At 42.8% G+C, this 16,921-nt stretch overlaps 1 protein-coding gene across 1 annotated transcript in view; it reads right to left on the bottom strand.

Annotated features, from left to right (window-relative positions):
* The window catches only part of LOC125457415 (profilin-2-like), a 53,444-nt gene extending 37,283 nt beyond the window's left edge, over positions 1-16,161 (bottom strand). Inside the window, exon 1 of the mRNA XM_048541579.2 lies at positions 15,578-16,161. Coding sequence (XP_048397536.1) covers positions 15,578-15,709 — 132 coding nt within the window. The 5' untranslated portion in view covers positions 15,710-16,161. The remainder of the gene's footprint in view (positions 1-15,577) is intronic.
* Positions 16,162-16,921: the final 760 nt, after the last annotated feature.

Below are 16,921 nucleotides of genomic sequence, written 5' to 3'. Positions count from 1 at the left end.
TTATAACAGAAGAGTACAGGCCCTTCGGCCCACGATGTTGTGAACTTTTACCCTAAACCTAAGGTTTATTTCACCTCCACCTTATGCTATCATCCACATGCCCAATAACTCCTTAAAATGCCCCTAATGAGGCCAACTCCACTACCCCTCTGGCAATGCATTCCACGCCCCTACCACTGAGTAAAGAGCCTACCTACCTCTGACATCTCCCAGGTATCTACCTCCACTCACTAAAACCATGCCCCCTTGTAAAAGCTACCTCCAGCCTAGGAAAAAGTCTCTAGCTGTCCACTCTACCTATACCTGACCATTTTTGTACACCTTTATCAAGTCACGTCTTATCCTTTGTGGTTCAAAATAGAAGAGCCCTAGCACACTCAACCTTTCCACACCATTCCAAGACCTTCCCTCCATTCCTTGCAACGTCCTGGTAAATCTCCTCTGCACCTTTTCTAATGCTTCCAGATCTTTCCTGTGATGAGGTGACCAAAACTGGACACTACTCCAGATCAGGCAAAAATGAGGGTTTTGTATATCTGGAGAATAACTTCATGGTTCGAACACAATCCCTCTTAATGAGAACTAACACAATACACCTTAACTATCTACCTGGGTTGCAGCTTTCAGGGAACTGTGAGCATGAACACCAACATCCCTCTGCTCCTCCAAATTGTCAAGAATCTGTGTTAACCCTGTATTCTACATTCAAGTTTGTACTTCCAAAGTGAATCACCTCACACTTTTCAGGGTTAAACTCCATCTGCCACTTCTCAGCCCAGCTCTGCATTCTACCAATACCCCTTTGTAACCTAGAACAGCCCTCCGCACTGTCCACATAACTCACTTATGGATCATCCGTGAACTTGCTAATCCACCATCCCATTTCCTTCATCCAAATCATTTACAAAAGCTTTGGAGCTCATCGTGTTATGATTAGATATAAATAGATAGATATAGATAGATATTCCCAAAGTTTTTTGTTCCTAGCATATCCCTTCAGAAGGCTCAGATCAACTGCATGGTCTAAGCAGCTCAGGCAAGTTAAGCCATCAATTGTTCTTAGCACAACATTTGTGCATCTTCAGTGGTGCAGTAAAGAACAATTGACAGTTACATAGCATTGGAAGTGAGATTTATTAAAAAAGGCAGCTTGAGCACAATTAATTCTGAAACAACAGAAGAGGACCATAGCTCATTGAGCTTGCTGTCATACAATATTATTTTGGCTGACTTTAGCCTTCAACACCACTTTCCCATTATTCTCGATTCTTCAAACAAGAAAACATTGTCCATCCCAGCTTTACAAAAAGTACACCAAAAACAAAAAGTGCATATCACCACCTGAGGTACAAAATTCCAAAGATTCACAAAACTTTGAATCAAATCATTTCTCACATCAGCCTTGGTAATAGTACCTTCAGAATAAATGCCAAACAACCAAAATTTAGAACTAGGAAGCACAATGCAGAAGCAACACCCAATTCCTCCTTTCAAGCTGTTCATTAACTTATTCAACATAAAAACACTACTTTTGTGAAAATCTCTTCAGATAAACATAGCAGCATTAAATCATTGAACGATTTTCTGGTTCATACAGCCACAATTAAGCTATATAATGTGAACAGTCAGCACAATTCATTTCTCCTTTATGTTTCAAGCTAGAAAAACAAATTTACACAGTTTCTTACCTTTGCTACCATTAACAACTAACAAGTTTAATTATGCCGTTTGCCAAGTGCACAAACTTGGGAAACTAGCCTGGTTGTAACACAAAAGCCATTTTCTCTTAAAACAGCCTTAGGAAAACAATGAAACGAGCCAACGATTCAAAATCTAGTTCTTCAGAAATATTTAAAAAAGTTAAGGACTAGGCAATTTAGTGACAAGCAGCTTTATCCACAATTTATCTCCTGCAGCATCTATGCACCTAGGGGTATTTCTAGAAAGTCACATTTCAACAGGTGGTTAAAAACCCTGTTTTTAAACTAATACAGTTAGAATTAATGTTTTGGCATTAAGTGTAGCATTTCCTTGTTAAAAGAAACTACAAGATTTCACTTTCAACATGCAAAACCAGAATAAGTTTTCTCAAGCACTCATGAATGAGTTACATGCTGTGCTGCAGCTCAACATTTAGAAGTTTGTAACCTAATTGCTATTTTATACCTTGGAAGTTGCATATTTGTAGGGACCACCTTTGTTACAGAATTTTCTTCAGTTAAAGAAGAAAATGTCTGGAGGTCAACTAGTCAGATCTTCAAAGCAAGCTATAACTGAACACCAATTAGATAGTGAGTCAGAGGGACAAATGACAAAACACAAGTGCTGACGACCCCAAGTCATCTGGAGCCACACAAGCATTAAAAGTCAAAGAACTCAGTACCACCTGTACCCATGTGAAACCGGTATTTGGTTTAATACCATCTAACTGCAAAGCACAAAATTAAAGCTTAATTGAAAATACTGCCAGAAAACACAGAGAAGCAACACGGACGCCAGTAAAGAGAACTGAAGGTAACGGGAGGAAACAGCAGCATTAAAACAATGCTACTACTGAACTTAGAAAGGAAAGGGTTCTAGCCATGCTCTACTTAAAACATTAAGAAAACAGTCCCTTATTACTGTAGGTGGTAACAAACAAAGGAATGGGAGAAGTGTGTAAAAACAACAACCATCTAGTGGATAATTCACTAGAGCCATATGAAGTGAACCCTAGGGAGCAAAAAGACTAGGAGGAGAAGTAGGCCATTCAGCTCAAGCATGCCACGCCATGCAATGGGATCATGGCTGATCTGAATCCTCAATTCCAGCTTCTTGATCCCCTCAAATCCATAATACAAAATTCCCTTACTGATTAGAAGCATATTTCAGCCTTGAATACTTTTATATCCCATGCCCTCTGAATTAAAGGCCAACAATCCATTTGGCTTTCTACTGGCCACTGAACTGCAGGCTAGTTTTTTTGACGACAATGGCTGCACCACAGATCATGTTTCAATCCTCACTGGATAGGGGAGAGGTTTCAAATGACTGAGGGGTTACAACACGTTCAAAAAACCCAAAAGACCAATTAGCTGTATACTGGTCAGTCTGGCCTCAGTGGTAGGCAAATCACAAATCAAAAAAGTGAGGCAAAATTAATTGTTACTTGGAGAAGCATGGATTAAATTCAGGGATAGTCAGCATGGTTGTGTGAGGCGGGGGTTGTGGCTTGCTAACTTAACTGAGAAGTAACAATGAAGTTTATAGGCAGTTGCCTATGTGGGTATTTTAAAAAGGTTTAGGCAACATAAGAAAATATAAATTCCATGCACTACAGGAGAACGTGGACAGCTGGATCCAAAAATAGTTCAGTAACAAGATAATGGTTGACTAGCATTTCTGAAGTGGAAAGCAGTTTCTAGCGGTGTTCTGCAAGGCTCAAAACTCTGCTTTGCAGTTTGAGGTATATTATTAATTCAGATTTAAATATCATCTACAATTTCCCAAGCATGCTGCACACAAGAACAGTTTGGGTAACTGACAGCAAAAAAGATAGCTGTTCAGTGCAGAAAGATACCAGTGGTTTGAATGGACAAAAAAAGTGTTAAACTGAATTTAATCTGAGCAGCAGCAAGACAAAGAAATGCATAATAAAAATGGGAGGTTGTTGACAGGGATAGAGAAATAGAGAGTCAGAGTTATACAACATGGCATCAGACCCTTCAGTCCAACTCGTTTACACTAACTAGATAGCATAAACTGATCTAGTCCCATCTGCTAATATTGGTCCATATGCCCCTAACCCCTTCCTATTCGTGTATCCATCCAGATGCCTTTTAAATGTTGTAATTGTAACCACCTCCAGTACCACCATCTTGTTCCATCCACACACCATCCTTTGAAATCTTTCCCCTTCAACTTAAACAGTATGGTCTCCCTACACTGAGAAAGCGACTTTGCTATTGATCCTATCCACGCTCATGATTTTGCAAACCTCTACAAGGTCACCCATCAGCCTCCACTGCTCCAGGGAAGAAATAAAGAGATCCAGCCTATTCAGCCTCTCCCTATAGCTCAAACCCAGCAACATCTTGTAAATCTTTTCTGCACCCTTTCAAGTTTAACACCACCTTTCCTATAGCGGGGAGACTACAAATGCACACTATTCTAAAAGCAGCCTCACCCACTTGTACAGCCATATGACATCTCAACTCCTGTATTCATGCACTGGCCAATGAAGGCAAGTGAACCAAACTTCACCTTCCTCAGCAAGTAAAAACCGACTGTAGAAGGTTCTGAGGAAGGGTCACCAAACTGAAACATTAACTGATTTTTCTTCAGGTGATGCCATACCTACTGAACTTTTCCAGCAACTACTTCTATGCCTTCTTCATCACCCTGTCTACCTGCAACTCCACTTTCAAGGAACTGCACACCTACACCCATTTCTTTATTCAGGCATCTTAAGAATGCATGCTTTTGGTGGAAAACCATAAAAGGTGGCAAGCTGGATGATATCCTCATTGGGCAAGGTACTGAATACAAATGCTATAACTGTACACGATAGTGGCTGGGCCATAGCTGGATGTTGTGTACAGTTCTGATCTCATTACTCTACAGCAATTTTGTCCTTCCTAAAGGAGATCTGAGAATGTTGCAAGGACTTAAATCACAGCTGGGAGGCAAAACTGAATAGTCTGGGGTCATTTTCCTCACAGGCAGCTGAGGAATGACAACAGGGATGTACAATGACTGCCTTAAGGCAATATCCCTATCTGAACCAGGAGGACTGGTAATAACACCTCAAACAGGTTGATTAGAGAAAAATAATTAAGTCAGGGGCTTGAATAGAGAGTGACAGCAAAGACCAGTTTCCCATCACAGATGTCAAAACCAGGAAGTGCAGACTCAGGGAGAAAAGAAAAAGAGGAAAAAGTCACCCGGCGTGCTAGTTTCTGGAATTTGCTGTTCATTATGATGATGAGGAAACCAAGTCATTTAGAAAAGGAATAATGGATTCTCCAGCATCTGCAGTTCCCAAGACAACAAAGTGTGAAGCTGGATGAACACAGCAGGCCAAGCAGCATCCCAGGAGCTCTGATGCTGCTTGGCGTGCTGTGTTCATCCAGCTTCACACTTTGTTGTCTTCATTTAGACAAGGGACCCTGATCTACACCTGAGGTACTGCAACCAACAAGACTATGGGCTAACTGCTAATACAGTTAGAATGAGAAACTGCTTTATTCAATAGCAGACACTGAATGGTCTCTGCTATAAAACTTTCCTATGGTCTAGGTTAGAAACTTGCGATTACCAATTACCTGGCAATTTTTCTTTCCACTAGAAGTAATTATGTCTCAAACAGCTCATTGGAATGGGCCATGGTCACCAAATAATATTTTAAAATGTAAGTTCATTTATGCTTTTAAACATTTAGTTATTTACACGCATGATCTTGAGCAATGTAAACAAGAAACAAAGAAACCTATAGCACAGAACAGGCCCTTTGGCCCTCCAAGCCTGCGCCGATCAAGATCCTCTGTCTAACCTGTCATCTATTTTCTAACGGTCTAGCATCCAAATTTATCAAGTACACCTGGTTTTACTGTTTATCCAACTGATGGAACACAAGGATGGACTAAAACAAAAACTTACCAAGCGTTTCTGAGAGCCTGTCTTCTGGCTGCATATGAAAACCTCAGCTCAAACCTACACAAGCCAGATAGATAACCAGTTGGTATATTCAGGTGCATAAATGCCCTGTCAACCCACTAACAGATTAAGCACTTCCCTAGATTTCATTCTGTTATGGATGCAAGTATCACTAACACTGCCCATTCTCACTTGAAGGATAAACCACTTAACCACCGCAATCCACTTGGTTCACACACGTACACAATGAGGGTGGTGCCTAGCAGTATCATACTGGACCGTTAATCCAGAACTACGGCTGATGTCTGGGGACCCAGGTTTGAATCCCACCACAACAAATGGCGGCATGTGAACTGAATAAAAATCTGAGTTGTAAAAGCCCACCTGGTTCACTAATGCCCTGACAGCAAGTGCTACCCTTATCTGGTCTGGCCTATACGTCAGAAGTCAGATGACACCAGGTTACAGTCCAATTGGTTTATTTAAAAATGTCACCAGGTTCTAAAGCACCGCTCCGTCATCAGTTCTTCGGACTTTGTCCACCGTAGTCCAACACCAGCATCATCCACAAAGCCTGCATGCAACTCCAGACCTACAGCAATGTGGTCAACTTTTAACTGCCCTCTGGGCAATTAGAGGCGGGTAATAAATGCTGACATAGCCCACAAAACCCTCAACAGTTTCTCTGCCCTCATCCCAAGGATAAGAACACAGTGCCACAAGGCAAGATTCAGATTCCTTGACCGCGTTCTGCACTCTGGTAGGACAGGCATTACCTCTGGAATGCGACTCTCTTCCCTTTCTTCATTCACTCAGTTCCTCCATCTCCATCACAAAAGTTCAGATGAGGCCAACTTTAACAAGGGAGCCTCCTAAATGTCCACATTCTTCCTCAACCCAGGATTCCCAAGCTCCCGAGTTTTGAGAAGATTTGTAGCTCAGGTTGAGTTTCTGGATGAGAGAGTTTGCTCACTGAGCTGGAAGGTTAGTTTTCAGACGTTTCGTCACCATTCCAGGTAACATCATCAGTAAGCCTCCGGTGAAGCGCTGGTGTTATGTCCTGCTTTCTACTTATCAGCGTCTACAGGAAGACAACACACAGACTAAATACTGAACTACAGGAGCAACCATCCCAACACCCACAAACAAAGCTGCACTAGAACATTATTCCAATGAGCAACCACATGAGCAGCACAGACTAACTAAGAGCAGAAGAAAATCACCTATACAGCATATTCAAAAAGAACGAGTACCCAATGAACACAGTCCGCCGAGTTCTCAGCAACAAACCCAAACAGACAGACAAAACATGTCCACAAACCATAACCACTCTCCACCTACAAAGGCATTTTGGAAATGACTGCCAGACTACTCAGACTTCTTGGCATCATGATAGCCCACAAACCCACCAACACACTAAAACAGCTGCTAATGAACTTAAAAGACCCTACACAGACAACAAGCAAAACGAATGTCATCTACAAAATACCTTGCAAGAACTGCGACAAACACTACATTGGATAAACAGGCAGAAAGCTAGCCACCAGGATACATGAACATCAACTAGCCACACAAAAAAAACACTCACTATCACTAGTATCCTTACATTTGGATGAGGAAGGACACCACTTTGATTGGGACAACACATCCATCCTAGGACAAGCCAAACAGAGACACGCATGAGAATTCCTAGAAGCATGGCATTCCAACTGGAACTCCATCAACAAACATATTGATTTGGAGCCCATCTACCATCCTCTGAGAAAAAGAACAGGAAATGACATTACCAACCCAAGGAAACCTAAACAGAAAGCAGGACATAACACAAGCGCTTCACCGGAGGCTCACTGATGATTTACCTAGAAAGGTGACAAAACATCTGAAAACTAACCTTCCAGCACAGCAAGCAAACTCACATCCAGATTCTCAAGCTCTGTTGTTGACAGGGCCCTCAAGCGGGTCCAACCCATCTCCCACACTTCTGCTCTCACCCCTTCTCTTCCCTCCCGCAACAGCGATAGGGTCTGCCTTATCCTCACCCACCAGCAGCAATATCCAGAAGTCCGTCAGACTCTATTTCCACCACCGCCAGCAAGATGCCACCAGACACATATTCCCCTCCCTTGTCCGCCTTCCACAGGGACCACTCCCTCCGGGACGATTCGTCCTACGGCACCTTCCTCTGTAATCGGCAAAGGTGCAAGACCTGCCCATTTATCTCCTCCTTCCCCAGCATCAATGGCCCAAACACACCTTCCAGGTTAAGCAACACCATCAGCTCTTCCAAGAATCTAGTCTACTGCATTTACTGCTCACAATGTGGTCTCCTTTACATTGGGGAAACCAAGCGTAGACTCGGTGACTGCTTCGCAGAACATCTACGTTCTGCTTGCAAAAAAAAAAGACCCTGAACTACCTGTTGCCTGCCACTTCAGTGGCCCACCTTGCTCCGTGGCCAATATCTGTCTCCGGCTTGCTACAGTGTTCCAGTGAAGCCCAGCGCAAGCTGGAGGAACACCACCTCATTTTCCACCTGGGGACCCTACAGCCCTCCGGACTCAATACTGTGTTCAATAATTTTAGGAGCTAACTCCCACGTGTCCCAGCCCCCCCACCACACACACCAGGCTTGGTTACCCATAGCCTGCCACCACACACCACCCTGTGGTTAGTGACTTACAGTCCCCATTAACAACTATTCACCCTCCCAGCCTGCTCGTTAGCAACTCCTTTGTCTGTCCAACTGACTTCTCTCTCTTTGGGCTCTATCCTATCGTTTACTTCCTACCTCACCCACCTCCCTATTTTCTGCATATAAATTGACGTTTTCTCAGCCACCATCAGTTCTGAAAAAGTGTGTCACCAGACCCGAAACTAACTCTTTTCTCCTCCACCAATGCTGCCAGACCTGCTGAGCTTTTCCAGCAACTGTTTTTGTTTCTTTTCCCTCAAGGTTGTAATAATGCCTGAAGCAGAAACATCCTAAAGACTGTAGGTGGGCTTTGGTAAGCAGATTGCTGGTGTACATGTGCCAGTTGGTATCGATATTGATGATCAAAAATAAACTTGTCTAACTCCACGTTCACAACATATCTAGGCAGCTTTCCAATTTAACAGGTAGAAACTCTAATTGTACTGTATTTGAACTGCGTGAACAAAGGGTACAGTTACTTCTGGAGCACAGATCTTCAGTATTAGAGCCAATATTTACTGTATCCAATGCATTCAGCAGTTTCTTTGTAACACAACAGTCAAATTTGGCTGAAGATTGGCACGTGAGATAGTGGGGCCACAGAAAGGGGTAGAGATGACTCAGACTTGACAGTTTTGACTGATGGTTGCAAGTCTTGCCTTATGCACTCACCCCATTTGAGGACCAGGACATTCAACTTAACTATTCATACACAACCACCCCCACAGTTAGAAGATGACAGCACTGCAGAGTTTCTACCTGATTCAAAGCTTGAGGAAACCCAGGCTGTTGTCACATCTTTACAATGGCAACAGTATGTACGTTGCCAGATCAGTTTTTCACCAAGGTCTTTCTGATGCTTCTCTCAGTATCCTCTCTATAATCCACCAACTTTGTTGGTGGGTGTTGTCAACTACGGACCCATTGAAGCTGCCAGCTCTGTTCTGAATGAAAAGAGGCCTTCACACTCCTTTGCACACATAGTCACCCATACAAATACTGTTACGATAGATGGAATTGCCACAGGTAGACCAGCAAGGAAGTCAAAAAGGTTTTGCCTCAACCACCTAGAAGAGGGCAGAGGGATAGTAGGAAAATCTGAGATAACAAGGTGTGGAGCTGGATAAACACAGTAGGCCAAGCAGCAGAGGAACAGGAAAGCTGACATTTCAGGTCTGAACCTACAGGACGAACTTTCTGTTGGGTTAAGTTTCAAAAATAAATCAGTGCACTTTTGCCCATGGCTATTAAGTCTCCCTAGCCAGATGTCATTATGTCTATGCTACCCTCAGCCTTCTCCCAAATGCATTTCAACATCGCTGAATACCAATTCATCAGTTGAAGGAGGGTGGTAGAAATCCGCAGGCTTCTGTATATCAGACAAAGTGACCAGCTTCTCCCTCTCCCTCTCTCTCCACAGCCAACAGGCTATGTTTACCTCATTTTATCCATGGAGACCCAGAAGATCAAAACCAATGCATCATCATCTCTGCAGATGACTCGAACAGCTATAGAACGCATGCCATCAGGTAATGAAGATTTTGTCCAATTTTATTAATTAGCTCCATCTCACTGAGCATTTCTAGATCAAAAACAGCCAATTCCCTAATTTGATCATTGAGAATATATGGTGTCCACGCATGCATCCAATGACCTTCCCTAAAACATTAACTGCAAGTTTAATTTTATGCACTAGGCAATCCAAAGTTTGATTACTCTTGCTTATGATTACTTATTATGTACTCCTCCACCACACAACTGCTGATAAGGCAGCAGAGTAGGGCTTCTGAGCCCAGGGCTCATTTGCTCTTTATTTCTTTCCCCTCTCTCCACCCCTGCACCCCCCCCCCCCCCCCCCCCGCCCCCAAACCTCATTTTACTTACCTCCTGGTGAAGACCTTGGTCAGAGCGACAGCATCAGATGTGGCAAGTGGGCCCAGCAAAGCAGACTCATGGCGGCAGAGGATTTTGGGTTCCTAGTGTCTTCCGCACTGTCAAGGCAGTTTGATTGGTGACTCATGGCTGCTGCAGTGACATCAGTGAGGTGGGCCCAAAGCAGACTCTTAACTGGTCGTGTTTGGGCTTGTTCAATACCCAGCATCAGTAGCATCTGCACTGGCTAGGTGCAGCAAAGATTCAGTGGCAAGAGTGTTGGAGGGAGGCAAGATGGCACCAAAGAATGGCAACTTTCCTTCCAGAGGTGGCAGAATGACAAAGGGGACTTCTGCCTAGCCACAAGGCCCATGGTGGAGCACATACAAGGACTGGAAAGTTGGACACTTTATTCCTGCATTTTTATGCCTTTATATTCTATGTTTTGGTTTATTTTTGTATTTTAAGATAGCGCAAGTGATGACACTAATCAACACTTGCGTATTTTTAACAAGAAACATATGATAATAAACCAAAAATAAATGTGTTTCTGCGTTTTGTTTCTTAAATGCACCCAGATTCTGTACAGTGGATTTCCCAAGCCAATATTATTTCTTTTGTCCTCAACTTGCATTTTACTTTCCAGGGTTCTCCACCTCTTCTGAAAGTCAAATATTCAGGGATATTCTGCTCCTAATTTGGTGACTGCAACCACTCAATGCTTACTAAAAATCAAACCATTTCCTTTACTGCTATTAAAGCATCTACATTACCAGAAATGTGTATAGATATGATACTTTAACATCAAAAAATAAAAGGTATTATTTAGTGCCTTATACTTTCAAGTTTTCTCACCCTTCTTAAAACAAGTGCTTCAAGTTTTTCCTCAAACCATTCCTCCTTGGACTTGTAAGGACAGAAGAGCTGACTGAAAAGCTGGATCTAAGTGGCATGTTCTAAGCAGGGCATTAAAAACAGTGACAGAACTAGAAAGCCAAAGGCATTGGTGATGAAGCGAATGAAAAGCAGGTGTGCACAATAGATCAAACAAGACCAGGGATGACTGGCAAGCGAGATGAAGAAGTACAAATTTTGAAGAAATTAATCTAAGACTTGATTTGATTCATTGTCACACATAACTAGATAGAGTGAAAAGTTTGGTTTTGCATGCAGTACAGACAGATACCATACAAAGTGCATTATGGTAAGAGAACAGACACAGGGGATAGGGGTCAGCCATAAGAATGCTGCAAATACCATGTCTGAAAAAGAGTGATAGAAGTGAAGAAAGAAAAACAGGTGGGCAAATTTAGAATGGTCAAAAAGAAGGCAGGGAAGAGGATCAAAATCAATCATCTAGGTTCACGGCCAGAGCAACTGAACTGCTGCTCTCAATCTTGTTGGCAATGCCGTCCTGGGTGGTAAAGGTGAAAAAGGTACAGGACACAGGAGGGTAGCTTTAAAAATGAGACAGATCATCATGGAGAAAGGATGCAATGAATTTCTTTGCAAATTAGAATACTTAATTTTGGTAGAGCTCAGCCAGATTTGGTAATGAATGGTGAAGCCAGTTTGTGCACTTCAGACTCAAATAGACTAAAAGTAAGCGCAGACAAAGGGAATAACCTGGAAGAGAAAAACAATTTTATTTTGGGTATTAAAAAGGCAAACTGCAGTGTTGAACTGATTGGCAGCTGAGCGACTATCATAAATGGAGTTGTAGATTCAAACATTTGTTTTAAAAAAGGACAGGAGGAAGTGGTGTTAAAAGGGAAGTCAATGATGCAAAGATAGATAATACTGAAAAGATAGTACATATAAAGCATGATTAAGGGGATCAAACGTGTATGTATAAGGGCATTTAACAGGGGAAAGATAAGGAAGGAGAGAGAGTGTTAACATTAACAAAATTCCAGCATAAAATTTTACAGTTCACCAGCATTAGGCTAAACAACTGCTCAATTGCTAACTACTGATGCAGCTAAGTATACAAATTTTTAAACCACTTCAATATACTAGAAACTAACTTCACGATCTCAAAATCACACTTCTATTTATCTCCCAAAAATCAAAATTATGAAACTAAACTAGCCCTATTATAGCACAAAACTAGTTTCTTAGCCATCTAGTCCAAACAGAGCTCTTCTATACCCCCCAAAGTCATCAGATGGCTTCAATCTTGGCTGAGCGAATGTTAAATAATTTCCAACAAGGCAGCCTGATAATAGTTACCCATACAATCATACACAGAATAAGTGAACCTTTTCAGTGCCAAATGTACGTAGTCCTGCAACCGATAGCCATCCTCTCAAGAGCAAATAAAACCCAAGCTGTTAAATAGAGAATAAGATGCCTGTTCAACTCAAAAAGGGGCAGAACCAGGAAGGTTTCATTAAATCACCTTATCCAATACTGAACTTTGAGCAGTGTTGCCAGCTGCACAAGTAGAGATAAACTAATAGAACAATTATTATAAGGAAGAATACATAACACCACTGATGACGTATTTATGGTAAATACAAGCCAAGTAATCAGTAACTTGGATGCAAAGAAGCTACATATGCAATTCCAAAAAGTTCTAACATAATAATAATCACTGATAAGTTTACAGCTGTTCAATCCAGCAGCCATCATGACACCATCTCATGACACTCCAAGACTGAGCATAAAGAGAAGTTACTGCTTAAGCAAACTCAAAGAAATCTGCCTCAACATCAGGGTTTGTGATGTTCAAAGTCACAAGCTAACCTACAAAATTAATTCCAATTCTGAAACAACCAGTTGCTGCAATTAAAATCAGACTTAATCACAATATAAATAAGTAATTCTGCACATATGGTGAGGTATCTAAACACCTTCAAAACATCAAAACCCTGGATCTGAGTGCAAATTAGAAGGCTTATCATAAGCCTAATTGAGAAGACAAGTAACTCTTGTGGCTGAAAACTTAAAAGCAAACAAACGACATAGTGACACACCCCCTTGGGAGCTTATCTCGAGTGATACTTGAATATAGTCCAATTCCAGAAGTTTGTCATATTGCATTCTGAGTAATTTGCTTCTAAATAACCTCACGTTAGTTTACCAGACGTATACCAGCAAAGTCAAGGGCAGTAGTACACTTGGCTGAACTAAGGGAAACTCAACAGCCCAAAAACATTCCAAATGCTCCTCCTGCAAGTACAAAATGTTTAAATCAATTTACGCTTAAATCATTCCAAATACGGTGAAGACTAAGGGATCCTTACACTGCTCATAGATGGGCAGGTCTCAATGAGCCTGATTATTACAGGTTTAAAGGTCATTTGAAACAAATCCTTCCAAATATTAAAATAATGAGTTGGGCCAGTTGAAGTTCCTATGCATTTTGACAAAAAAAATTAAGCTTAAAAACATCTGCCCATTTCAGCATAATGTTTTTTTAAAAGGGGAAAAAAGTAGCTGATGTCCGCTCTGACATGGAAAACTGCGCCCTCCCACCACATCTGAGCTGAACTGCACAGTCATGCCTTGCAGGCCGGGGCGGGGGGGGGGGGGGGGGGGGGGGGGGGGGGGGCGGGGGGAAGAGAAGAGAAATCAGAACAAAACGCTCATACACAAAAAACCACAACAGGAAGGAAGAAAAAAGCTAATAATTCAGCAATATGAGAACCCTAACCCTGTGAACCACAAACACCAGAAAGCACAATTCCTAGACAGTTTCACTAACAGTAATTTCTTGCCTACAAGATGGGAACTTGGCAAAAAGAAAAGATCAGGTTCAAATGGGCCTCATCTTTACATACTTCAATTTGATTTAAAAAGCAATGTAAATAAGTCTTAGGGTGTTAAGGAGTTACAAACAAGATTACTTTCTACAAATGATGCTGCAACACACAGACTCTGCCAAATCCCCCACCATAAGAGTACAATTTCATAAGTTCACCATGAAGCACATTAGGTTCTCCTATTTAAAGAGAAAACCTTTACCTTTGCCTGATCTTTCTGCAGTATTAAGTCCACATGAAAAAGGGAGAATTAACATATTTCCCTTTAAAAAGTGCAGTGATTCTTAAGCTGTAGACAGACAGAAGCACTGCTCCTCATTTCATGATGAAAACCCTGAATGTGAACGATTAGGAAAGATATATTTGAAACTGGCAATCTCCATCGTTATGCACAGAGGACGACGAGGCTGGCCACACAGCAAGTTTTCTAGAATTTTCTACCAGAATCAGCAATCTGCCTTTACACTGGGAAAAAATATCAAAACCAAATAGGAAATTAAAAATAAAAACGATTTCAAACATGTACTTTTGATTTAAATCACAAGGATTTTAAAAAATTATATTATTAGATGCAAAAACAAAAAGGAAGCACATAATTAAAAACCATTTCCCAAACGTGATTAGTTAACCCTTTGGTAAGACAGCCAACTGTCTCAAAAGTACATCAAGGAGGTTTATAATTAGGAGGTAGAAGGACAATTTTAAACAACATCTTCCCCTTCCCCTTCCCCATGCAAATACCCTTCCCCAAGCCTTCCCTCAGTCTTTGAGGAGACAGTTCAGTGTTCTCTCGTCCCCACACCCCACCCCTCTTTACCAGTGATCATAGCATCAAAACTGGGGGGGGGGGGGGGAAAGAAGAGAGAGAAAGGAGGAGGGAACAAGGGACACACACACACACACATACACGGGAGGTGGGGGGGGGGCTGATAAAAAAATGTGGGGGGAAACACAAGGAGGATGGAAAAAAAGAGGGGGATAACAGACAGAAAATCGGGTAGAAAAAAGGAGGGGGAAAAGAAGGGGGTGGGAGTGGGGGCTGGGGTCGGATGGGGGGGGGGGGTGGAATGAGAAGATGGAGACGGCGCCATTTTATAACCGCACACACCGGTGCAATTAATGGTCAGGGCCTGGGCAATAAGTGGCTTCCTTTAAAAAACAGAGTTAATAATAAAAACCACCCCCATTTCGAATGGGGGGGGGAAGCAAAAAGAGGCGGGGGGAGAAAAGGAGGGGTGAAGAAACTTGATGCCTCCTTGTCCCCGGCAAACATTTTCAAAAATACTGTATATCGAAAAACAAAAAGATGGGGGGAGAGGGGACACGATTTTGTATTTTCCCCTAATGATGCCTGTTTATGTTATTTTTTTAAAAAGGGGAGAGAGAGTAAGAGATCGATCGTTGGTTTAACTCCGTTTTATTCCCCGATTAGAGGGCAAAACGTTTCGTTAGGCATTCGCTTCCCACCCCCCACAACAACCAACCACCGCCACTAACCCCTACCTAATTTTTAATGTTAATAATTTACACGGTTTCGTTCAAATCTTAACCACCAAACACTCCCCTCTCCCCACCCCCCCAGAGCCCCCCCACAACCCCTCCCTTCCCTTACCGTTACAACCGAGAAGGTGCCTCCGGGAGCCGCTGCCCAGACGTACTTGGCGTCCGTGTAGCCGACGACGGCCGAGTCCTGGCAGTTTCCATCGGCCATCAGGTTTTCCACATAACAGTGCCAGCCGGACATGGTCTAACTACAGTTATCCCCCTCACTCAACAAACAAAAAAAAAGGGAGAAAATAAAATAAGAAACAAAAAAGGGGGAAGAAAAATAAAAGAGGGCGGGAGAAAAAGAGGTAACCAGCCCAAAAAAAATTAAACGAGAGAAAACTCCCAGCTCACGGATGGCGTGTGAAGAGAAAGGGGAGGGGGGGCGAAATAAAAAAAATGGCTCTCTTCAAGAAAGAGGGGCAACTCCGAAAGAAAAATAAAGGGAGAAAAGTCGATTTATTTTACGTTTTCCCCTCACGCTCCCTTGTTTTGTTCTGTCAAAAATCTATGCAAACTTTTTTTTTCCCCCCCTTTCTCCCGTTTTTTTCCCCCCTCCCTCTCTCGCTTTTCTTTCTTCTACCTGCGCTCACACACTCTCTCTCTCTCTGGGCTGAGGCGCCGGCTGAGCTCTCCGTTATAATGAGGCGGAGCGGGAGCGAGGAAATCAGGACGCGGAGCGCGCTCCTCTCCGCCCCCCCCCCCCCCCGCCCCCATCCACGGCCGTTGCCTGCCGCGCGTGCGTCCTGATTTCCTCGCTCCCGCCGAACCCGGTCCGTCCGGGGCGCGCGCGCGCGGGCGGCAGCCGGCTCAGCCGCACTGTTGTCCCCGCCCCGTCCCAGGGAGGATAGGTGCCATGGGTGCGGGCCGAATGGTTACAAAGGGAGACACACTCAGAGCAAGTAATCCTCCAGATTAACTCCATTCAAAAATACAGGAGTGATTAGCTACGCTAGACTTTGAGAACATGAGGGGATCATTAAGAATGTAATGATGACTAAAGATACTGCCAATTGTCAGGAAAAACCCAACTGGTTTCCTGGTTCATTTTTTTTTCTGAAGAATGATCCAGACTCGAAACGTCAGCCTTCCTACTCCTCTGTTGCTGCCTTGCCAGCTATGTTCGTCCAGCTCTACACCTTGTCAGAGATAATGGGAACTGCAGATGCTGGAGAATTCCAAGATAATAAAATGTGAAGCTGGATGAACTGATTGAAGGGTCTAGGCCCGAAACGTCAGCTTTTGTGCTCCTGAGATGCTGCTTGGCCTGCTGTGTTCATCCAGCTTCACACTTTGTTATCTACACCTTGTTATCCTCAGATTCTCCAGCATCAGCAGTTCCTACTGTCTCTGATTCACTAATGCCTTTATTGCCATCTTTACCTAGTCTGGCTTACATGTGACTTCAGAC

This window comes from Stegostoma tigrinum, chromosome 14, assembly GCF_030684315.1.
Source record: "Stegostoma tigrinum isolate sSteTig4 chromosome 14, sSteTig4.hap1, whole genome shotgun sequence".
NCBI lineage: Eukaryota > Metazoa > Chordata > Chondrichthyes > Orectolobiformes > Stegostomatidae > Stegostoma > Stegostoma tigrinum.
The sequence above is the reverse complement of the archived record's forward strand: the minus strand, read 5'-3'. Positions and strand labels throughout refer to the sequence as shown.